General features: G+C 35.3%; 4 protein-coding genes across 6 annotated transcripts; all 4 read left to right on the forward strand.

Annotated features, from left to right (window-relative positions):
• Nucleotides 1-628: 628 nt before the first annotated feature.
• Nucleotides 629-7,762, forward strand: LOC110862389 (ABC transporter G family member 23). Of its 3 annotated transcripts, none has more exons than XM_022111589.2 (14): nt 629-913; nt 1,467-1,496; nt 1,997-2,126; nt 2,393-2,547; nt 2,613-2,720; nt 2,776-2,869; nt 3,094-3,160; nt 3,226-3,553; nt 3,648-3,876; nt 4,098-4,275; nt 4,512-4,627; nt 5,207-5,274; nt 6,652-7,001; nt 7,478-7,762. In XM_022111589.2, the coding sequence occupies exons 3-14, from the start codon at nt 2,118-2,120 to the stop codon at nt 7,693-7,695; spliced, it is 1,920 nt and encodes a 639-aa protein (XP_021967281.2). In that variant the 5' UTR covers nt 629-913; nt 1,467-1,496; nt 1,997-2,117; the 3' UTR covers nt 7,696-7,762. The 3 variants fall into 3 exon arrangements, with proteins under 3 accessions (XP_021967281.2, XP_035701381.1, XP_035701382.1); XM_035845488.1 differs by having other exon boundaries at nt 629-897; XM_035845489.1 differs by lacking the exon at nt 629-913 and adding an exon at nt 996-1,398.
• Nucleotides 7,763-12,518: 4,756 nt separating this feature from the next.
• On the forward strand, nt 12,519-13,841 carry LOC118433502. Its single transcript, XM_035845474.1, has 2 exons — nt 12,519-12,628; nt 12,709-13,841. Exon 2 carries the CDS (start codon nt 12,720-12,722, stop codon nt 13,734-13,736), a length of 1,017 nt encoding a protein of 338 aa, XP_035701367.1. The 5' UTR covers nt 12,519-12,628; nt 12,709-12,719; the 3' UTR covers nt 13,737-13,841.
• Nucleotides 13,842-16,319: 2,478 nt separating this feature from the next.
• Nucleotides 16,320-18,567, forward strand: LOC110862361 (ABC transporter G family member 23). The gene is made up of 6 exons (XM_035845473.1): nt 16,320-16,521; nt 16,768-16,945; nt 17,000-17,115; nt 17,456-17,523; nt 17,740-18,089; nt 18,163-18,567. Exons 1-6 carry the CDS (start codon nt 16,330-16,332, stop codon nt 18,378-18,380), a joined length of 1,122 nt encoding a protein of 373 aa, XP_035701366.1. The 5' UTR covers nt 16,320-16,329; the 3' UTR covers nt 18,381-18,567.
• A 2,425-nt stretch (nt 18,568-20,992) lies between these two features.
• On the forward strand, nt 20,993-24,441 carry LOC118433505 (ABC transporter G family member 23-like). Its single transcript, XM_035845482.1, has 8 exons — nt 20,993-21,215; nt 21,366-21,395; nt 21,681-21,809; nt 21,914-22,068; nt 22,477-22,584; nt 22,641-22,734; nt 24,204-24,270; nt 24,336-24,441. Exons 3-8 carry the CDS (start codon nt 21,777-21,779, stop codon nt 24,410-24,412), a joined length of 534 nt encoding a protein of 177 aa, XP_035701375.1. The 5' UTR covers nt 20,993-21,215; nt 21,366-21,395; nt 21,681-21,776; the 3' UTR covers nt 24,413-24,441.

The raw sequence follows: 24,441 nt of genomic DNA on the forward strand, positions 1-24,441 counted from the left end.
CAGTGAATATGCAATAATGCATGTAAAAAATCAAGGGACAGAATAGGATGTCCATAAATTATGTCACAGAGGCTCAGGTGGGCAGGAGGTTTGTGTAACCGACCAATTTACGCTATATGTTAAAAGAAGGTGTAACAAAAGGGTAAGAAAAATTAGAAATTTTCCATATATAATTGATGGACTATCCAAAAATCTTATCAGACACGTAAATTTGTATAAATAATTCACATGGATTCCTGACCAAAAAAGATATGCATATGTCTGCATACTAATTGTAAGTACCTGAATCGAATAAATTATGCATGCATTCACTTCGTGAATATGCATATGTATTTATCTATGTGTAATCTTGCAAATAAATGTGATACATACATACACTATTAAAAATGTGGTCGATTCACAAATGCACATGTATGCCCGATTTGGTAATAACTTTCAATTCAAATGGGATTAGTGTGTTCCTGAGTGGTCAGTTTGTCATTGCCTCAACATTACTGAAAGGTAATTTCCGTTATTACTAGTGCCGGTAGAGTCATAGATTTATGTACTCCAGTCAGTAATTATGGACTACCAGTTTTCTAAGAGTGTAGTAAAAAATATATATAAATACATTGCCCCTCTGGCTTATACATATTTAGTTGCAGGGTTGGTTCAAGTTCAACGGGTTATGTTAAAATTAGTATGCATAATTTTACATCAGTATCTTAGTTCATTTACATATTTGCACAAGCTCTGAGTTAATTTAAGCTTTGCGTTAAATCCAGTGTGAGTTTGTAACATTAGTTTTTCAGGAAAGCAAAAAAAAATGTCTGCGCTAAATATAGTTTCTGCCACGAAATCATTTTCTGACAAAGTGGTTTTGCAAGGGGTGGATATCAAGGTCGAAAAAGGAACAATGTTAGTGAAAAACCTCGTAAGAAATTTTAGAATTAAATACATAATTAAGAAAAATTATAAATACATACATACATTTTTTTATTTAATTAACTTTATAAGATATCGTCGTAATTGTATTTGGAAGCAAGCCAGCAAACATTTTCTTAAGAAAACCGGCCAAAAACTGAAATAGTCTACTTTACATTTGAAACCTAATGTTAGCAGAAAAAAATGGTTTTAATGCTTAAAGCGTCTTTAAAATTAACTATTAAATATACCAGATATATATTTCAGTTTATTGACGACCTTGAAAAATTATGTTTTTGGATAAATGCAATTAACATGACATGGAGTTGTTACCTTATGTAACTAAATAGCATGAATGCAAATTTGTATTTGTATTTGTAATTTCTTTTCTGTAATGCACATAATGTACACTTTATGGAGATATGTACCTATGTAGGACTTAATCCAATGCTCAACTTTTAAATTTGTGACCAAATGCAAATTCATCCACCAGATGTAAATTATGCAACTAGATTAAATTAATTATTAAGAACGAGAGTAATTTTTCCTGTTTACATGCGCAGATATGCCCTTCTTGGACCCAGTGGATGTGGGTAAGGTGTATACTTTTTTTTGCATAAATTAGTAAGTCTAACATGTCGAAAAAAACTGACCTGGTAAACCTCAGAACCCGACTGGTTCAAGTTGCCCCCCAGGGTTTTACGGGTTTTGGTAGGTTTTGGGGTAGGAAATATGTATGAACAATACCTACGAGTAGTCGGAGTTTTCAAATAAAATTTGATAACAGGACATCACCAACAACTCTACAAATTAATTAGTTATTAAAATCGAATCAATAAGCAGTTTCTTTGCGGAATTAAGGAAAATTAGATTGTTTTCATAACTTGACAAATGATATACTTACTCAGCTTGCCCCCGACACCCCAACTACCCCAAAAACCCGGGTAGCACCCCTGGGTATATGATTTCAATAGCAAAAACACAGGGTTTTCCTTACCTTGGATCGGGTCAATGGCGGGTCGGGATTTCCCATGATCTCTTTTCCCTTTATTACTTACTTCTATACTTGGTTACTGATCAATTTGCTAATCAGGAAAACCACTCTGATATCTTGCATCGTGGGAATTCAGCAGTTGCACGAGGGAAGTATAGAAATCCTTGGGAAAAATGTGACCAACTTCAAAAATGGAATTCCTGGAAGTTTAATCGGCTACATGCCACAGGTGAATATGTAAGACGTTATGTATTAGGGGTAACATATATTTGGCTACTGAAAGGTATTATTCTTGTTTTATTCGAGATAAAACCTCGCGGTTCCACCTGGCCTACCCAGTTGGAACCCATTTCCATTCAAAAACTTCGCAGCTTTTAGTCAAAAGTTTTTTTAATGGAGGGGGTGCGAGATTTTATAGCAACTAAATAAGAATAAATATGTATGCATTCCTAGCTAAGCTCTTCTTCACGGCCTCCTCTTTTAACACAATTACAGGAAGCTTCGCTCACCGGGTCGCTAACAATTATGGAAACATTCACATACTACGGAAGCCTTAATGGTGTCCCTTCTCACGAGATTATAAGCAAAGTGGAAACTTTAAGAACTATCATGAATTTGCCCAATCTTAATAGTAGAACGAATCAAATCAGGTAACCTAAACTTAAGTTTCAAAATTTGCTCTCGTAGATTTTTAATATTTGTAATGTTTCTCTAGTGGGGGAGAGCAACGGCGTGTCTCACTTTGCGTCGCGTTGCTGCATGACCCTGAAATTCTTCTTTTGGACGAGCCTACGACCGGGATAGATCCGCTTTTACGAGAAAGGTATTGCAAAAACACGGAAGACTTTAGATTGCCAATAATAATAGCACAATTTCAGGATTTGGGATTATCTAAGACTTCTTGTCGAATCCAAGGGAACCACGGTTTTTGTCACGACGCACTACGTCCATGAAACGAGACAGTGCAAACAGGTAATTATTTATGGAATGTACTATTAAATCGCAATATACCGTTTATACAATACACCTACAAAATGGTGTACTACATGTAACCCATTAACAAAGTGTGCACAGTGGGAATAAAAAATGAACTATACACATGTTACACGTGTACATACATGGGCGTGTACATACACGTGAACATATGTTAATCCCTCTAACATTAACTGGGTATTCGTCACGTTATATGTATTTAGATTGGGTACCTACGAGATGGCTCCATGTTGGTGCAAGATTCACCCAGCATGTTACTTGACAAATACGGTACAAAAATACTTATGAATAAAATTATCACAAAAAACGCATCTACTTAACTGAAATAATTTCAGGCCCAAATTGTAACTTAAATACGGCATCTTTGGATGACGTAATTCTTCATCTATGCAAAATTCCACGATCTCTACGAACAACCCCTAGAAAATCAACCCCTGCTGTAAAATTCTCCCAAGTAAGAAAGGAGCCTGACTTGGACCAAAATGTGGAAATTTTATCCTTCAAGAGTGTCAAGGACGATTTCATTAACATGAGTGGTGAACCGATCAAACAAAAATTCGATCCCAGATTAGTATCCAGGAAATATGCAGCTTCGAAGAAGTACTGCGTACAAGTTAAGGCACTTGCGATCCGAAACGTAATTATTTACATGCGATTTATATCGTAAGTTGAAAACAGTCAGTATCAACACTATTTAGAGGTCTGTATGTGCACATACAAGTTATTAATTTTAGTATCTCCGCAACTATTCTCGTAGATATCCAATGCTCCAGCTGGTCGTAATATTAATCAACATGCTCATTGGCTTGTATGCTCTTGGATATAACCCAAAAGGGCTCAATCTGGGGGCAATAATGGACAACGGACAAATCCACTGCGACACAAATTTTGCCCATCAAATTTCTTCTGTCTGTAACGCAACAAATTCAGAAACAGATTACACGTGTCGATTATTGAATATTGTTCAAAACTTGGGAGTTGACTGGGTACGTAATAGTAAACGTGACGGATTTAAATTTTAATGAGGGGAACGTCCATATATTACGTCATCGATAAGCGGTTTTGGGTCGCACGTCGTATGTTAGCTCACCACGAGAGGATAGGGAAGGGTTCAAAAATTGGCACTTTTTTTCTGACGTGATATATGCACGCTCCCAAATCATGAACATGAACTTTATATATGTATATCTAATATTTAGTTACTTAGGCACCCTTGAGTACCGAGTTGGAAGCAGTACAAGCTATAAGAGCCGGTAGTATAAATGGATATATTAAATTCCCGAAAAATTTTACAGAAAATGTGATAAAACGACTTATCTGGAATATCCATTCGGACGAGGAAATTTTAAATGGATCCACTATTTCGATCACATTAGATAATTCAGGTAATATCATGTAGGGATGCCAGGGCAATACCCAATATTGGCAATACCCTCTACCCGGCTACTCCTTACTTAGCGTGAAATGTTTGCCGGGTACACGGGTAACTCGGTCGGGTGTTAATAAGAAGGAGACCCTGTACCGGGTATCTACCCGACTACCCGGGGCATCCCTAACATGTTTCATAACACATTTTATGCATTAAGCAGATTATCTATGAGCGTGTTAATTTTTTTCACAGATTACATGAACACGTATTTCCTAACCACATCCTTGTATGAATCAGTTCACGAGTTTCTTGTGTCAAGTGCCAACGAATCTGATGTGGGCGAATGGTTGGTCACACTACCGTTAAAGGTACATATGTAGACTCTTAGAAAATTGGTGTTAAATTATTAATGACCGGAATATATAACATATATGCCTCCACCACCACTAGTAATAATAGGCATTTCCGTTTATTATTACACTCTAAATAATTTTGTGATGCGTTTGTTACCAGCGGGGGTAATTCGACAGTCTGTTATACCCAAACTAAATAACCATGCGATGGTGTGAAGTGTAACCCTCCGATTTGGTTGTAGACTTGCAACAGCGTTGTCAATTACGCAACAAGCGTTTCTTGAGGCAGTTTATGCGATGGTATAAATTTGTCAAAATATTGGAGGTCAAAGTTGAAAAATGATTGTCAATCTGAGGAAAAAACACTTTAAAATTCCATCCGAAGGGATAAATCGCTCTTTTTTCAACTTTGACATCAAAAATTTTGACTAATTCGCACCATAGAACAAACTGCCTCAAGAAACGTTGGTTGTATTGACTTGGACCACATAATTTCAAAATTTCAACCAAATCGGAGGGTTATACTTTACACCATCGCATTATAAGATAATTGTTCTTTGAAAAAAGTAAGAAATTATGCCAATTTTTGTATAGGTCAGTCCAATCTATGGGAGCCAATTTTATCCTTTTAACGCATTTCTTGTGCCGACCTTCGTGCTTGTGTAAGTTTGTCCATAAGTCGCAACAAATCGACGAGAATGATGCTAAATAGACTTTCTTAAATTGAGCGTATACCCACGTCAACCTTACCCCGAAAATTAAGCATAACAACCACATAAACTTGACAAGATTTTCGAGGTTCTACAAAACTTTTACCAAAAAACGGTGCAACTTGTTTTCGCAAACTTACCCAGACATTGGGCAAATTTTTGTATCGTAAAGTCAACCGGATAAGTTTTTTTACATGTTTTAAAGAATAAAGTTTACAAACTTTATTCTTCAATCGGTTTATTACAAATAACAAGTTTTGGTCGAACCAAAACCGGAGCTCTGGTCGTGGATACGCTTATGGTTTGGTTTCTTAAACAAGAAACTCATTACTAAGGGTAGCCCACATCCGTGAAAACGTTTTTGACCTTTAATATCTTTGGCGCTAGTAGAAATTTTGAATTGAAATTTTTACAATTTGTTCACCTTATAGTCAGCATTATGGGTGCAAAATTTCAATCCGCTAGTCCAAATGGCGCCAGAGATATTTGCATAAGAAAAAATAGTGCTGTTCTAAAAATGCCCAAAGCTGCATAAATTTTACGTTTCAGAATATTTTTAAAACCTTCTAGAATTGTGAATTGTTTATGGAATTTTATGTGGGTGGTATGAAAATTTTTTCCATCTATGTGGCTTTCATAAATAACTAAGAATTTCCAAATTTTTTAAAAATTCATTTCATACCAGGTGGATTTGTACGAAAAAAGCGTGAATAAAGTTTGTTGTAGTGTTAAATGGAATTATATAAATCACAATAGCTGAAATTTTTTCATGTTTATTATTTTAACAGTTAGAGGAGACATTACTCATGGTAATGCAAACAGATTTTGGACTACAAATGTTTAATTTCGTGTAATGGAGGTACTTGGGAAAAATTAGCGAAATTTTGCCAATTTGGGGGTTGTTATAACTTTTACTCTGAAACTCTACCCAGCTATTTTTTTATCAAAATTTAAACTGCAATGTGTACTACAGACATGGGCTCACACAATTTGCTATTTCCTGGCATTTCTAGCCTATCCGCAACTGCTCTATGTCTTCTAACCGGGTAATTTATGTCTGAAACAAAAAAAAACATCATTGTTTTACTCTGGGGTTAGTTGAAGGTCTGCTTTTTACACTAGAGAATTGAAATTTTGCACCCATAATGCTGACTATAAGGTGAACAAATTGTAAAAATTTCAATTCAAAATTTCTACTAGCGCCAAAGATGTTAAAGGTCAAAAACGTTTTCACGGATGTGGGCTACCCTCAGTACATCCTAAGCTTACTCAAATCAAGTCCCATATTAAAAAAAATCAACTATAATATAAACCGTCATTTGCCTACAGATTGTGGACCTTTATGTCGACCACGTTGGGCGTCGTGCACATACTTGACCGCGGCGACAACACGTTTGCTCGCACGATAGCCACCGGTGTGGAGTTTGGTCAAATTCAGCTTGGCTACTATCTTGCGGACATCCCGTTGGCCATTTTTCAAGCCGGACTGATCCTATTAATGATTTGGTGGGATCGTGGCGAACAAATTAAGGGAAGCTGGGCCTTAATCGGGTTGATCTTCTATCTCGCGAGGGTGGCCGTTATAGCGCTATATTTCATCCTGGCATCGTTCAATGTGAACGTGAAGGACTCGACTCTGCTAATGATTTCCATCGTTATGGTTTACGTCTACGCGTCAGGTATGTATGAGACCGTTCATAAATTATGCAACGTTGGAGGGGGTCTAAGGCTCCAATGATGTCGTGCGAATAGATACATGGTAAAGGGGGGTCTAGAAAATCGCGATTTTTATGTTACTTACGTAGTTGATGGACTGGAGCTGGAGCATCACTGGAGCCCCTAAGGCTCCAGTGATGTCGTTCTTGTTCTACACATGATAAAGAAGGGGAGATGGAATCTAGAAAATCATAATTTTTCCGTTACGTTATTCATGAGCGGCACTTATTAGCTCGTATTACATACTAATACTCTTAAATATAATGTTAGCATTTTGAAATTATCTGCGCATCGAATCGCTTTCATTTTTCAATTTCTGAAAAGTATTTAGAAGAAACAAAATACGTAATATTCGTAAATTTGATATAATTTGATATTTAAATATGTATTTAATGAATTTACTTAATCAATGTTATGCTTTTAAATAATTGCCTTTTAGATACGATCTGGCCTATCGAAGCTGTTGTCTGGTGGTACCGGCCATTTTGCCATTGCCTTCCAATGACCGTGACGATCCGCGTGTTGCGTAGTGTAATTACGAGAGGGTGGGGAATAACGCATCCGACCGTATTTTTTGGAGGAATTTGTTTTCCACTAATAATCACAGGTATTAGCACCATTGTATCATTTGTGGTGGAAAAAAGTAATAAAAAGTAGTGATTTATCAATATGACACATATGTACATATGTAAGCTATGTTTTATAACTTTTATTGGAAAAAGTTTAATAAATATATATTATAAGGAGAATTTGGTATAGATAGGCACATATTTACTTCTGTTTCAGAAAATTGTAATTTAAGCTTGACATTGCTGCGGTAAAGGGAGATTGTTTTTTTTCTTTCGAAAATGATGTTTACGTAGTACCGTTCCACCAATTTCGTAGAAAATTCTAGGGTCTGTGAGAAGTACGTATCCCCATAACCCCTAGAATTTTCTAAGTAATTGGTGGCTACACTACTCGTTAGATTTAGCTTGAATAAAGGTTCCATTGTTAATAGCAAATAATTTCTACCGGATTTATATTTATTTGTGTGTAGTAATTTTTTTAAATTCTTTTTCACTTTTCAAGCGTGAATATACTACAAAGATCATCCGTTAATTAAAAAGTTACGCACGGCTGCATATACTTATGCTGGAAAATTAATTACGTCCCATAACAAGGTTTCCACGTCATATAGATATGATAATCAATTATTTATTAGGTGCATCTGGTCATTACCTCGCTGGTGCTTAATAAACCAGTAGCGTCACGGGGGCAAGCTTTTCAAGGTTAACTACAAACACCAGTTTTTCAAAAACCAGCGACTGGTCAGATAAGATTTTGCTTTATTGCCAGAGGGAGGATAAGTATTTGCAAAAAAAATATTACATACATAAGTATTATGTATGTAATATGGGGTGTTCCATAAGTAACCGGAATTTTTGCATTCGCTTATATAAATTAAAGTAACAAAGTTCTTTAAACACAGTTTTGGTCAGAAGTAGACAAGGGCTGAAACTAATATTTTTTTGTTTCAAACGGTTCATGCACCCCCTTCCGCCCAATCTGTAGAAGCTTTTGTCAGACGCTCCAAAAAGTGCTTCGCCACTGTTTAGAGCTACCTTTTTTGCCATTATTGACCTCACTTTGTGAAATAAGTTCAAATTTTTTGGCTGAAGGTTTTCGACTATGATCTTCTTTACTGGATAAAGACAAAAATTCTTCAATAGGTCTTGTTTGGGAACGTTGTTCACCTCTCCCATGTTAATTGCATTTGATCCGTTTTCAGGCGGAGCGTGATAATTTTGCTTAGATTAATTTTCAAGTTTTGCTTATATAGTTTTCTTGAAGCTGGGAGACTTGTACTATGTATAAATAAAATCATTTTGATGATCTTGACTGTAAATCGTATTGTACGGGACGTCCAATTTTGATGACTTCAGGTCGAGTCGTTTTTCCGTCATCTGGCTTGCTACTTTTATTTTACTCTCCACTGTATTTGTAAGCTTATAAAACCTTATAAGATTTAGTGGCCAACTTCTAAACTTTAAAATAATGCATCATGTTCTGTGGTAACTTCAAGTACGGAATCTAATTACGCTCCAACAGTGAAGATTTCTATTTTTACGAATCGCATCACTTTCGGTGCAGCCACACGAATGGGCCGACCAGATATTTTTTTGTGATTAGCAGTTTTTTGTAGCTCATACCTCAGTAGTGTATAACAAATTTTGGGTTTTTGAATTATTTGGTTTTTAAAGTTGCTACAGTTCAATTTCTTGGACCGCGTAACCACTTTTTCGTGGTAGTGGGGACGGCTCTTGCTAGTTGCTTCAGGGTTTTTGACCCCATTTTGGAATGGAAAGAGATATGTCTGGTTTTCGGATTTTGGTAGAAGGATGTATGTGCTACATGACCTGGGTCATTTCGAATCTGGGGCAACCTGATATCCCACAGATATATGCGAATGCAAAAATTCCGGATACTAATGGAACACCCCATATTTGCAAAACAACGTTAAGAAATATGTACCAAATATTCGAGAAAAAAACTATAAACAAATACAATTTTTGCAAAACTTGTATTTTGGAATGTATAGATTATGCTATTGTGTAAACACAATATTAAACTTAATATTTAAAAAATGCTAAAATGTTTACCAAATTTCCACTAACAAAAGTCATGGAAATATAAAATTTAAAAAAATTGTATTCTGAATATATGCAATACTCTGGGTATTTTTGTGGTCGACTTTCATTGAGCACAAAAATTCGTCCCCTATTTTTGAAGTGGATAAATAGATGCTTATTTACCAAATCTAAAATAAATATTTACGTATCCTTGAAATAATGACGGAAATATTTATGCATGCAAAAATATTTTGAAATATTTTGAACTTTTTTTATCCATAAGAGTCACTGAGAGTTTGACCGTCGGTTGGAACTTAATGGGAAAGTCTAATGTACATAAATACATATCCGCCCTCTGTGAATTACGAATTCACAAGAATCATAAATAGACACGAGCTGGTAAAAATTTGGTGCAAAAATGTATATGTATATAATTAAGCAAACGTGTGAGTATATCTATAAAAAATCAAAGAAGAAAAGGGTACATGTATAAATTATGTCATTGAAGAAGTTAGCAGGAGGGTAAAAGGTTAGTGTCAAAGGCCGGTTTGTTCCACGTGCACATAACACGTGACAAAATGTCTGAATTTTTTGCGTAATGTAATTTATGGAAGGTCCCTACATCTTATCAGTTCTGCAGGAATATCTCACACTAAATATTCCCGACTACATATAATATGTACCTGAAAACGGATAAATTATACATGCATTCACTTTGCAAATGTATGTATGTGTGTGTAACCTTGCAAATAAAAATACATACACACACTGTTAAAAGTCTGGAAGATTCACAAATGTACATTTACGTAAATATGTATTTTCACAATGTAAATGTGTATGTATACTTCGTACTGGTATTGATTCGGTAATAACTTCTTACTAGATTGGTTGTATTTTGTTTTTGCGCGATAATTTTTTCATTACCACAGCATTAATAAACCGTAATTCCTGTTATTACCAGTAATGTTAGAGCAATATCTGTGTTCCACCAAGTAGAGATTTAATACCAGTTTTCTAAGAGTGTAGCAAAAAAAAATATAAAATACATGCATTGTGTCTGGTGGCATTATGCATTTTTAGTTGCAAGGTTGGTTCAAGTTCAACAGGTCATGTTAAAATTAGTATGCAAGTTTTCACATAAGAATCTGGCTTCTAATTTCAGCTGCATATTTATATCAGCTTTAAATTGACTATCTAAGTTGTGTGTGAAATCCAGTGCGAAATTGTGAAAATTTGTTTTTCAGAAACACGAAAAAAATGTCTGCGTTGAATATAGTTTCTGCTACGAAAGCATTTTCTGACAAAGTGATTTTACATGGAGTAAATATTACGGTTGAGAAAGGAACAATGTTAGTCCAATAGTAAAAAAATGTCGTACAATATTTAAAATTTAATATTTAATGTTAATATTATGAATACATAATTTAAAAAAATAATAATTTCTTTATAAGATATCGTCGTTGAATATGCGTTTAGCCACAAATCAAGAAATTAAGCATCGGATTAAGTCAAAGAACATAACTTTTCAAGAAACCTCGTAAAACCTTAATTTTTCAAAACGCTATTGTAACCTTTCGAATTTTGACCCGATTTCAAGAATTGAACACGTTTTTGAAATTACTTCCTTGAAATTAAACAAAAATCCAGTTTAAAAAATTTTTAAGTTTAATATTTTCATGCCACGCATTTCAGAATTTTCAAAAATGCAAAAAGCGAGAATGTTTTGAAAATTGAGGTTTTTTTTACGAATGGACTTTTGTAATTTCAGCTAAGTAATTCGGAGCAAGAATTGTGTTTAATTTTTAAGATGGCGGTAGAACTTGGAAATTTGTAGCGTTTTAAAAAATGCTGATTTTACCTGATTTTTTAAAAATTCCGCCACGGCCGAAAACAGGCGCATTCAGGAATACTCAAAAATACGGATCCGCTTTTTTTATCGTGAATATTTTAAAATTAGTCCTGTCAAAATCTACGAAATCCACATTACACATACACTTTGTGAGTGCAATTAACACAATCTGGATTATCTTATGAAACTAGCACGATCTAGATTTCTTTTTTCTGCATTGCACATGTTTTTGAGAGGGGACAGAACACAAGGCTCGAATTTTGAATTTTATGTCCGAAAGCATATTCAACGAAGATATACAAATTTAAATCTATGTACATGATATTTTTGAAGGTGGATTTATTTCTAAAAATAAAATTAATTTTTCTTGTATCCATGTGCAGATATGCCCTTCTTGGTCCCAGCGGATGTGGGTAAGGTCAAAAGTTTTTTCACAGGAATTAGGGACCGCTCATTAAACTTGTTACCAGTTTGACTTGAATTTGAAGGAAATAATTGTTGTTAACCAATTACTTAATCTATTTGTTAATTAGAAAAACTACTCTGATATCTTGTATCGTGGGAATTCAGCAGTTGCACGAGGGAAGGATAGAAGTCTTTGGAAAAAATGTGACCAACTTCAAAAATGGAATTCCTTTAAATTTTATAGGCTACATGCCACAGGTGAGTAAGAAGTTAGGTGTCAGGGGTCACACTTACTTATTTAACTGCTTATGTATTTAGTGGTATGTATTTATGTATGTATGCATTAATTACTACGGTTTTTTAAAAGAACTCTCTGTACCCACATTTCCAGGACACTTCCCTCACCGAGTGTTTAACAATTATGGAAACATTCACCTACTACGGGACCCTGCACTGTATACCTTCACACGAGATTTTAAGCAGAGTAGAGACTTTGAAAAATGTCATGAATTTGCCAAATGTTAACAGAACTATAAAACAAATCAGGTATAGTATACATAAATTCCAGTTGTAAAAATTTGCGTTATGCATAGATTTTAACCTGATAGTTATGTAGTGGCGGGGAACAACGACGTGTCTCACTATGCGTCGCGTTGCTGCATGACCCTGAAATACTTCTTTTGGACGAACCAACGACCGGGATTGACCCAGTTTTAAGAGAAAGGTATTAAAAATTAGAACTACTAAAAATTTGTTTATCTTCCACATATTTTCAGTACAAAGATATGTATTTCCATCAAAAAGGCGGCACAGCAATGGGTTCCCCCATATCACCCATTGTGGCAGAGCTGTTTTTACAAATGCTTGAAATGAAAATTATTCATCAAAATCGCGACATCCGTTTTTGGAGAAGATTTGTGGATGACGCTTTCATCATTGCAAAAGGGAGAAAACTCAAGAGCATCCTTGATAAGCTAAACAATTTCAACCCAGCAATTGAATTTACCTTGGAAGAAGAGAAAAATGGAAAACTCGCATTCTTAGACACCATGCTATATGACAAAATAGATGGAAAAATTGGACACTATGTACACAGGAAGCCTACTCATACTAACAAATATTTGGATTACCAATCTTTCCATCCAAATGCCCACAAGATAAGCGTATGTGACACGTTACTACGAAGAGCCATAATTCTATGTGATGATGACCACGTGAACGAAGAGATTGAATTCGTAACAAACACACTGAAATCAAATGGATACCCCAACAAAATGATCCAAAGAAGATTACAAATCGTAAAAGAAAAAATTTCACACCCTCAAGAACCAAGTGAAATACAAAAACGAGTAATTTTACCATGGGCAGGAAAACCAACAACCAGAATTGCTCAATTCTTACGTAGGAAACTATCTTGGGAAATTGGATATTATCCTGGACAAAAAGTATCAACATTGGTACGTAATATGAAACAAAAAACAATACCATTAAATACAGGAGTATATGAATTTACTTGCTCGAATTGTCCTAAAAAATATATTGGAGAAAGTGGGCGATGCATAGAGAAACGTTTTTTAGAACACCAAAATGACGTGAGAAGATTAAACATTAAATCACCAATTTTCCTCCACACCATTGAAAACCAACATCAAATTGATGCAACCTCGCTGAAAATGATCATGAAAGAACCGAGGAAGTATCATAGAAAATTTAAAGAAGCTATATTAATCAGAAGCTCAAACAACATCATGAATTCATCCAAAGGAATGAATGTCAACCCTATTTGGTGCGCAACACTTGTAAATTTTTTAAAATTTGGTCCAGTTACTTAGTTGCTAATATGTGCTCATATACAAAATCACAAAAATTGATGTACATACATTATTTCATTTAATTTATCGGATTTGTAAAGACCTGATGAAGGAATAAGTATTCCGAAAGCTAGTCAGATTTACAATAAAGAAAATGTCCTCAGAATCCATGAATTCTTCTACAAATAAAAATTAGAATTAAATTGGGGTAGACAAACTGAATTGTCCTTGTGGCATACCAACTTCGACGGACGGACAAGATATTTCCATAAAGGGTTGTCACCCCTTCCTAATAAGATTTTTAATAGCCAGTAAAAATGACGCAATTTCAGGATCTGGGATTACTTGAGGCTGCTTGTCGAATCCAAAGGAACCACGGTTTTCGTCACGACGCATTATGTCCATGAAACGAGACAGTGCAAACATGTAAATAGATGTTTATGGAATTGCCAATTAATACGCAATGAGCTATTTACATACATATGAATACGAAACGACAACAAAATTGTGTATTGCATCTCACAATGGAACTTTTTTTCAAGCTACACGAGATAAGCCTAGTGACTTATGCTAAAAAATCAAGCTAAAAATTAGAAATGACGGGGTACTTATCTTTCCATTGAATGGGCACTTGGAGGTCAAATATTTGAGGGCAAAGTTCACAGTAGCGGCCTGTCTTTTTCTTAAGAGGTCGAGCGCAGGAGTGAAAATTTTCTCCTTCGAGGTCACTCCGCTCCCTTCACGCTCGCACTTCATTCACTGTATATTATTTTTAACAAAATTTTACAATCTTCTAAATTGGTGCATGCATTCATATAATTTTATATTTGCTTTTTAAAGTCCTACTATCCACCGATCCGTAATAAAAAAGTGACGATGGGTTCAATAAATTATAACTTATAATTTATAAAATATAGCATACACTCTTAAAAAATCAAGAACCGTTGGTATTGATACGTGACTCTACCGCGTGGTATTGATCCGGTCTTGAATTAATACTGCGTGGTAAAAACTTTAATACCAATTAGTATTAAAATTATTACCATGAGGTATAATTTCAATACCGGTTCTATACCAATATGGTATAACCGTTTAATACCAAGGCGGTAGAGTCACGTATCAATACCGTTAGGTTTTTTTCAATACCAAGTTTCTAAGAGTGTACATATTTATAGCAAATATAAAATTATATGAATGCATGCACCAATTTACGAGATTGTAAAATTTTGTTAAAAATAATATACAGTGAATGAAGTGCGAGCGTGAAGGGAGCGGAGTGACCTCGAAGGAGAAAATTTTCACTCCTCCGCTCGACCTCTTAAGAAAAAGACAGGCCGCTACTGTGAACTTTGCCCTCAAATATTTGACCTCCAAGTGCCCATTCAATGGAAAGATAAGTATCCCGTCATTTCTAATTTTTAGCTTGATTTTTTAGCATAAGTCACTAGGCTTATCTCGTGTAGCTTGAAAAAAGGCTCCATTGTCAGTCATTGACAAATTATATTTGTGTACATGTGAATGACAAGTTTCGTTTAAAACGGTTAATTCCTCTAACGTTAACTAGATATTCGTCACGTTATGCTTACATATGTAGATTGGTTACCTACGAGATGGTTCCATGTTGGTGCAAGATTCTCCGGACGCGTTACTTGAAAAATATGGTATGCAATTTTTTATAAAATTGACACATCTTTACAAATTAACTTCTTCAAAATTGATCTGAATATTTTCAGGTCCAAAGTGTACCTTAAACGAGGCAACTTTGGATGATGTATTTCTTCATTTATGCAAAATGCCACTTTCTCAACGAACAACCCCTAGAAAATTTACCACTTCTTCAAGATCCCCCGAAGTAAAAATGGAGCGTGAAGGGGACCGAAACGTCGAAATTTTATCCTTTAAGAACATCAGAGACGAATCAGTTAACATCCGTAGCGAACTACAAACGTGCAAACTCGACCAAAAATTAATACCCAGCACGTTTACGGCTACGAAGAATTACTGCTCTCAAGTTAAAGCACTTACAGTTCGCACTTCAATTATTTACCTCCGATTTATATCGTAAGTTGAAAAAAGTCAGTATCTAAATATACTAGAGATGAGTCAGGTCATGGGTAAACCGTGAAAACCCGGACGGGCCGGGTTAATAAATTCATCGGGTCAGGTCAGGTCCAAATATGTGTGACTCGACCCATCTCTATTTTAAACTGTTAAAAATCTGGTATAGTCATGCAATTATGTGTTGGTGTCTCGGTATCAAAGTTGTTACCCCTTGGAACTAAAATTAAGGTACAAGTCGTTAAAAATTATCTATCGATATAGTACAACTTTTATACCGAGCTATGTACGTATTACCAATCAGTACAATGTTAGTAGACTCATCTGCTTGGTACGATTTTGATACTTTATTTCAAAGAATATATGCGTGCGTTTACATACATTTGAAGAGGCACTCTTAGTAAAATGGTACTGAATTTCACAGACCCGAGTGCATATTTGACTTGCCCATTTTAACAGTGTATGTATTTATATATTCGTTGTGGATTTTTCTAACTATGTACATAAATCCACTCATAGATTACCACTCATCCAGCTGGTCTTAATATTAATCAACATGCTCATTGCCCTGTATGCTTTTGGATTTGACCCAAAAGGTCTCACCTTGGGAGCAATAATTGACAACGGACAAATCCACTGCGACACAAATCTCGGCCATCCAATTTCTTCCGGCAGGAATGTAACACGCCCAGAAATAGATTATACGTGTCGACTATTGAACATTATTGAAAAATTGGGAGTTAATTGGGTACGTAAAAATGTGTCTAATTTAAATTTTATAAAAAATCTTAAGGGACCCTGTATATAATGTATTGCGTCATCAAAAAAGTGGGTGGGTGGTTTTGGGTCACATCTTGCTCATGTTAAGCTCAACATTTGTAGCATAGAAGGGTTAGCTAGGTGGGTGGTTTAAAAATCGGCACTTTTTGATGACCTAACATGTGGACTTTCCTTAATCATGAGAAATATACTTAACATTTACTTACATACATAGGTGCCCATGGATACTGAATTGGATGCACTACAAGACGTTAAAACTGGTGGTATCACGGGTTATATAAAATTCCCGATAAATTTTACGGAAAATGTGATAAACCGATTTGTCTGGAGGATCCATGCGGACGAGGAAATTTTAAATGGATCCACTATTTCGATTAGATTAGATAATTCTGGTAAGATTTCACATTCACATTTAGAAGATAAGTACATACATTGATTTTTTATAGAATACTTGAACACGTACTTCCTGACCAACTCGTTGTACGAATCTGTCCAGCAGTTTGCATTATTAAGTGCGAAAGAGTCTGATGTGGACGAACGGGTGGTCAAATTACCTTTACAGGTACACTAGTAAAACTGGTAATGAATTATTACTGTCCGGAGTACATATGCATATCTATGTATGTATGACTCTACCGGCACTGGTAATAACCGGCATTGTTGTGGTAATGAAAAGTTCGTCAATCAGAAACAAATAGAAGCCTTTAGGGGCCGTCCATAAATTGCGCAAGGCGAGATGGGGAGGGGGGGGGGCTATGAATCCAATGCTATCGTGGCTACGGTACGCATGTTAAAGAGAGGGGAGGGGATGTCTAGAAAATCACGATTTTTTCGTTATGCAATTTACATATGGACGGCCCCTTATCGAATAAATTAATGCCAATCTGTGAATTTATGTACAGTTCAACCCAATCTATGGAAATCTGTTACTCACTTGGAACTCATTTCTGGTTCCGACCGTAGTGCTTATGTAAGTTTGTTAACATTTAGCAAGAAAATTATCAGAAAGCTTAAAGATTAAATATTAAATATTGAAGTTAAGCGAACATACATCAACCTTTGTATATTTCGCAAATTGAGCATAAATACTTGACTAACAAGTTTTGAGGAATTTGTGAAATTGCGAAAAACTTGCTGGAAAGTCATTCCACAAACTCATCGATTATATTGCATTCTTTCCCTACAGACTGTGGACCTTTATTTCGACCACGTTGGGCTTCATCCACATACTTGATCGTGGCGAAAACACCTTTGCTCGCACGATGGCCACCGGTGTGAAGTACGGTCAAATTCAGCTCGGCTTCTATTTTGCGGATATCCCACTGGCCATTTTTCAAGGCGGCCTGATCTTAACCATGATTTGGTGGGATCGTGGCGAACAAATTAAGGGAAGCTGGGCCTTAATCGGGCTGATCTTCTATCTCGCGAGGGTGGCTGTTCTCTCGCTTTATTTCGTTTTGGGGTCGTTGAATGTGAACGTCAAGGATACGACAATTCTAACGATTTCCGTCGTTATGGTTTATGTGTACGCGTCAGGTAAGAATACTAGAATTTACACAATTACTGAATCCATGTTCCACATGGTTCTAAATAAATAATTGCCTTTTAGATACGATCTGGCCAATCGAAGCTGTCGTGTGGTGGTACCGACCGTTTTGTCACTGCCTTCCGTTGACCGTTACGATCCGCGTGTTGCGCTCTGTTATGACGAAAGGTTGGGGGATAACTCATCCAACCGTGTTTTTCGGATTAATTTGCTTCCCCCTAATAATCACGGGTATTAGCACCATGGTGTCATTCGTGGTGGAAAGGAGAAACAAAAAGTAGTGCTTTAAATATTGGTTGATAAAATGTATGAAAAATGAATACTAAGATTATGTAAGGTGTAACTCTTTAAAAAAGTGTAACAAATCAAATAAGGTGTGCTTACAAATTTGCCAAAGAAATTTCTAATTTTAGATATTATTGAGACACATGCCGTATAATAAATTAAAAATTAAGTTTGATTTTTTAATTCAGCACCATAGTTGGACATATGTAAATGCATGTAAACCGAATTTCATAAGTTAAAAGCAAAACAATACGTACACAACGTATATGCTTTCGAACATTTCAATTTTCTGAATTTCGCCATAGTCATGATTTTAGATCTCTGTGCTTGACGAAATATTTTTGTGGGTATAAAAAATCGCACATTGTCGTACCATAGCTCATTTTTTCGTGATAAAAAAATAAGCCAATAAAAAATATTAGAAGTAATAAAAAATATCCATGGAGTTTCATTTTTGACCATTCATGTCGAATCTTAAAAAAATTCTGACCTTTGACCTGTCTGTGACATTAAATATGACGACGCGGAAATTATCCACAGGTAGGTAGTTTTGACATTTGTATACGACCTTTTACGTTCTAAAAATTATGAGATCATATAGAAATAAAAAAAATATGTTGTTGCATCCACAATTTTTTACATATGTATATACTGTATGTATGTCGCATTATGTCACCCTTCCCTTGCTGTCGTCTTATCAAACCGCAGTGTTTTTTATTTTGGCGGGGATGGAGCCGTCTTGCGTTCACCACGCTGACCTTGATGAGACGCCCAATGGATCCTGCCCGCTCAGAACCATCTGGTTTCTGGAGACGCCTTGTCCCATCCAATATTTCTAGCGGTGAACCATTCTCATTGTGTTGCTATACTGGTCACCATGCCTGGAATATGCAACTTGACGCGATATTTTTACAACGTTTAACTAACGACCGAATCGCCCTTGTGAAAGCATTTTTAAAGATTTTTTGTATTTAGCCTGTATTAGGATGCCGAATGCTACTTGTAATTGATGCCCACAACTGGATAATTTTGCTAAGTGTGACCTGTACTGACACCATGAAGTATTAAGCATGGTATGTACATATTTACCCATGTTAGAATGTCGAGTGCTAATTGTGAATGCACATGCACACAAATATCTTTGCAAAATTATATCAATGTATTGAAGACAGCATGTGTGTATTTAGAATCCTTTCTTGGAGTGTGCATATGTATATCTATGCTAAATAATGTATATTAAACTCGAGAATAATTCAGCGCAAGAGTTGTAATAAAAAATAGAAAAAAATTAAATTGCTTCACATGCATAAAAATAATTATGGAAATCAAGTAAAAACTCGTATAATTAAAAGGACCAAGCAAAGTTAGAATTATCTAGATATGTATTCATATCATGGAAAATTTCACAGTGACGTTTAAACACGGGCAAAGTTATAATACATCATTAATTATTTACATAACAAGTTTTCGAGGTTGCAAGTGGTAATTGAGGGTCCAAAATGTATAACTTACACTCTTAAGAATAATCTGGTAGAATCATCAAATATTTCATGGTTAATTTCACCTACCTGTTGGTAAAAAGTAGTGATCGAACATTTCTTTCTCATCATTTCTGTATATTCCCAGACGGTGGCAATTTTTATTACTAGTTCCGGTGGGGTCATATTTATTTATTAAGGTCGGCAGGTAATATATAATTACCAATTTTTGACAGAGTAGATATTTATTCCCTGTCATAAGTCTGGAACGGTCAGGCAGATATTTATTTCTAGGTATAAATTCTTCGATACTAATATTCGGTAGTATGTCGGTATTATGTAAAGTTACCGTTCGGTATTGAAATCATATCAGACATTTTCTATTTACCGATATGGTATAACGTTAAGACGGAGTTATTACTACATGGTATTACTTATCAATCCAACTTTGATTGATAGAGTCATACATGAATACCGTTTGGTATCATTTTATTACTGGATTTCTAAGAGTCGATATATAAATAATCAAGAGGAATGTCTTATCAGATGCACATGCACATATGAAGCAATACTCCACATGGCTCCCTGCCTAGCTAAAAATACTAGCTAAAAGAATACATGATACATTCCCTTTGAAAATATATAACCTTGTAAATACATATATAAATGCAACATACATACTTATGGATAAACATAGGGCGGATATGTATGTACTTAAATTTCTCAAAATAATATGTGTGTAATTAGTATTTAAAAAACTGGAAAATATTTACATAAATATTTTTATGTACATAAAAAATATTTTTCAACTTAAATTTCAGACCATCTTCACATTTTATCTTCAAGAAGAGAAGAAATCTTTAGAAGGTTTAAATTTTTTAACGCTTATAGCGAATTATATATAACATCAGTATGTTCAAGTTTATTTTCAGACTCATAAAGTGACCGGTCTGGCTTGTTATAAAAAAAGTTCTAAATGCATACATATCCGCCGTTTGTATATAACCTTGTAAATAAATAATTGCAACACATAAAAAAATATATGTATGTATTTGCATGTATATAAAAATACATTGTGTCCCGCTGCAGAAAAAATATTTATTTAGTTACAATCATGGCTCAGGTGTAGCTAGTCGGGTTTGAAGGTGTGGAATTTTATATAGCAGATTTCCCACTAAATTTGCATAAAGTCTCAACTTTCTTCAATTTCGTGAGATTATTCCAGTGTAAGATTTGGATATTAGTTTAAATAATGTCTGGATTTGCAGCTTTAAATATAGTTTCCGCCACAAAAGCGTATGCAAACAAGGTGGTTTTGCATGGAGTTGATATCAAGGTGGAGAAAGGAACTATGTAAGTGAAAATTTTTTAGCATGGATAAACGAGAATAATGAATAATTTTTTAACTTACTTCAATTTACGTAAACCTACCTCTGAAAATTTTGAAATTATATATACTTATTACAAATAAAAAATGTAAATAATTTTGTTGTACATGAATAGATACGCTCTTCTGGGTCCCAGTGGGTGTGGGTAAGGTGTACGTTATTTTGAAAAAATTGTAAAAATCAGGAAACGCTCGTAAAACTTGTTATTAGCAATTTGGTGTGAGTTTGAGCCTAGTTACATTCACACATGCATAAAGTTCATGTCAATTTTAGCTTATAAAGTATATGTGCATGTACTTACGTACGATTGTGTTACAAAAGCTCCCAATTTCTCAAAAATTTGAACAAATTTATGTGCGATGTGGTCCAAATTATGAACGTGTGACTACCAGTATTTAATTAGTTACTAATTGATGTATTTCCTAATTAGGAAAACCCTCTGATATCTTGCATCGTGGGAATTCAGCAGTTGCACGAGGGAAGGGTAGAAATCTTTCGAAAAAATGTGACCAATTTTAAAAATGGAATGCCTGGAAGTCTCATTGGCTACATGCCACAGGTGAATACTTATGTAGTTGATTTATATGCTTCTTAGACCTTAATCATATTTATGTAGATATTGACAACTCGTTTTTTTAAATCATCACTTCCGCACATTTATAGGAAAATGCGCTTTACAGGGCGCTCACAATTATGGAGACATTCACCTACTACGGAAGATTGCACGGCATACCTTCACCTGATGTTTTACGGAGAGTGGAAACCTTGAGAAATGTCATGAATTTGCCCAATATGAACAGTCGTGTGGAACAAATCAGGTATATGTAAAGTCCAGTTTTAAAAGCTTCCGGCAGATTAATACACTTTAGATAAATAATTTGGAGACAAATCGTCACCCACGGAGGTACTGTCCTGTTCTATTTCTGGGTAATGATTAAGGATATGCTTTGTCACCAATGGGAAATATGTTAGTCAAAACTACGTGTATGAACCAAACACAAGTGAGGTCGACATTAAAATATTCTATATTTTCATGAACAACTTGTTTTTTTTAAATGCCGACGTCACGTGCTTTTACACGATTTTTTTTTACTTATTCCTATTTTCTTGAAAAAACGCATTCGTAATCACTACCCTGAAGTAGAACACGATACCTAGCACCTCGGTGGGTGAAGATTTGTCTTCAAATTATCTAAAGTGTAACTTGTAACTATTTATTTATTAAGTGGTGGAGAACAACGGCGTGTCTCACTTTGTGTGGCGTTGCTGCATGACCCTGAAATTCTTCTTTTGGACGAGCCTACGACCGGGATAGATCCGCTTTTACGAGAAAGGTATTGCAAAAAAGTAAGAACATTTTTAATAGCCAATAAAAATTGTGCAATTTCAGAATCTGGGATTACTTGAGACTTCTTGTTGAATCCAAAGGAACCACAGTTTTCGTCACGACGCATTACGTTCAGGAAACGAGACAATGCAAAAAAGTAAATTCACATTAATTTAAATTTTAAGCAAAATTTAAGATTTTTTAAATACTGTAATTTTTGGAAAAGAATTTAGTATGCCACCTGAGCGATATGGCGTCATATGATACCTCATTTTGTTCAGTTCGTCGAGCTGAACAAGAATATCAAAACCATTTAGGGCGGAAACGCTCCGTTCAAAAGTTATGGCGGGTCAAAGTTTGAAATTTTTATTGCATTTTTGGACGTTTCGGAGAATTCTAAGACTTTGTCTCACTTTCCCCCAAAGCGGGAAATTTTTTGGGGTATATTGAGATTTTGGGGTAAGGTGAGATTTTTACTTTTTACTGTAAAATATTGAATTTCAATTATTTTCACGCAAGGCGGGAGTGTTTGTTTTTAATTTTTGGGCTATATCTTATCTAATTCTCGCACCTACCATCTTCCAGGCAACACTTCTAGGTAGTATTTCTAGGTAGGACTTCTAGTTCTAGGTACCAGTTCTAGGTAGCTCTTCTAGGTAGCACTTCTAGGTAGCACTTCTAGGTAGCTCTTCTAGGTACCTCTTCTAGGTAGCACTTCTAGGTAGCACTTCTAGGTAACTTTCCTAGGTAGAAATTTCCGCGTATTCTATCTAACCTAACCTCGCTCGCTTCGCTCGCTTAAATACGAACAATACCCCAATATGGGCATAATCTCATCTTAGTCCAGTCTCCATATACCCCAAAAGTCTCAAAAAACTCCGAGAACCTTCTAGGTAGCACTTATAGGTAGTACTTCTAGGTAGCACTTCTAGGTAGCACTTCTAGGTAGCTCTTCTAGGTACTTCTTCTTGGTAGCACTTCTAGGTAGCACTTCTAGGTAACTTTCCTAGGTAGCACTTTCCGCGAATTCTATCTAACCTAACCTCGCTCGCTTCGCTCGCTTAAATACGAACAATACCCCAATATGGGCATAATCTCATCTCACCCCCCAAAAGTCTCAAAATGCCCAAAACCCTTCCCGCCCTGCGGGAGAATGATTGAAATTCCATATTTTACAGTAAAAAGTAAAAATCTCACCTTACCCCCCAAAATCTCAATATACCCCAAAAAATTTCCCGCTTTGGGGGAAAGTGAGACAAAGTCTTAGAATTCTCTGAAACGTCCAAAAATGCAATAAAAATTTCAAACTTTAACCCGCCATAACTTTTGAACGGAGCGTTTCCGCCCTAAATGGTTTTGATATTCTTGTTCAGCTCGACGAACTGAACAAAATGAGGTATCATATGACCCCATATCGGCCAGGTGGTATACTAAAGTGTAGCCTAATTTTTCGAATTTGTACCCAGCATTACTTATTAAATAATTCTGAGTTCAATTCTCATTGCTTTAACTTTTAACTTTAAACGAGTAACGGGTTTTATTTTTTATTTTTAAAGATTCAGAAATGGCATGAAAATATCAAACTTTAAGATTTCTTAAAAATTAACATTAATTTGATATTTGTAGATTGGCTATCTTCGAGATGGCTCCATGTTAGTGCAAGATTCTCCGAAAGCTTTACTGGAAAAATATGGTACGTGAATATTTTTAAAATTATCTTAAAGCTATGCAAATTTTTTTTAATCGAAATAATTTCAGGTCCGAATTGTACGACAGCTCTGGATGATGTACAGAGATTCGCATTTCTATCTGAAAACGAATTTGTCGTTGAATAACCCCGGAACGGTATGTCGCAGCGGGTCAA

This window comes from Folsomia candida, unplaced genomic scaffold (assembly GCF_002217175.1).
Source record: "Folsomia candida strain VU population unplaced genomic scaffold, ASM221717v1 Fcan01_Sc055, whole genome shotgun sequence".
Classification (NCBI taxonomy): Eukaryota; Metazoa; Arthropoda; class Collembola; order Entomobryomorpha; family Isotomidae; genus Folsomia; species Folsomia candida.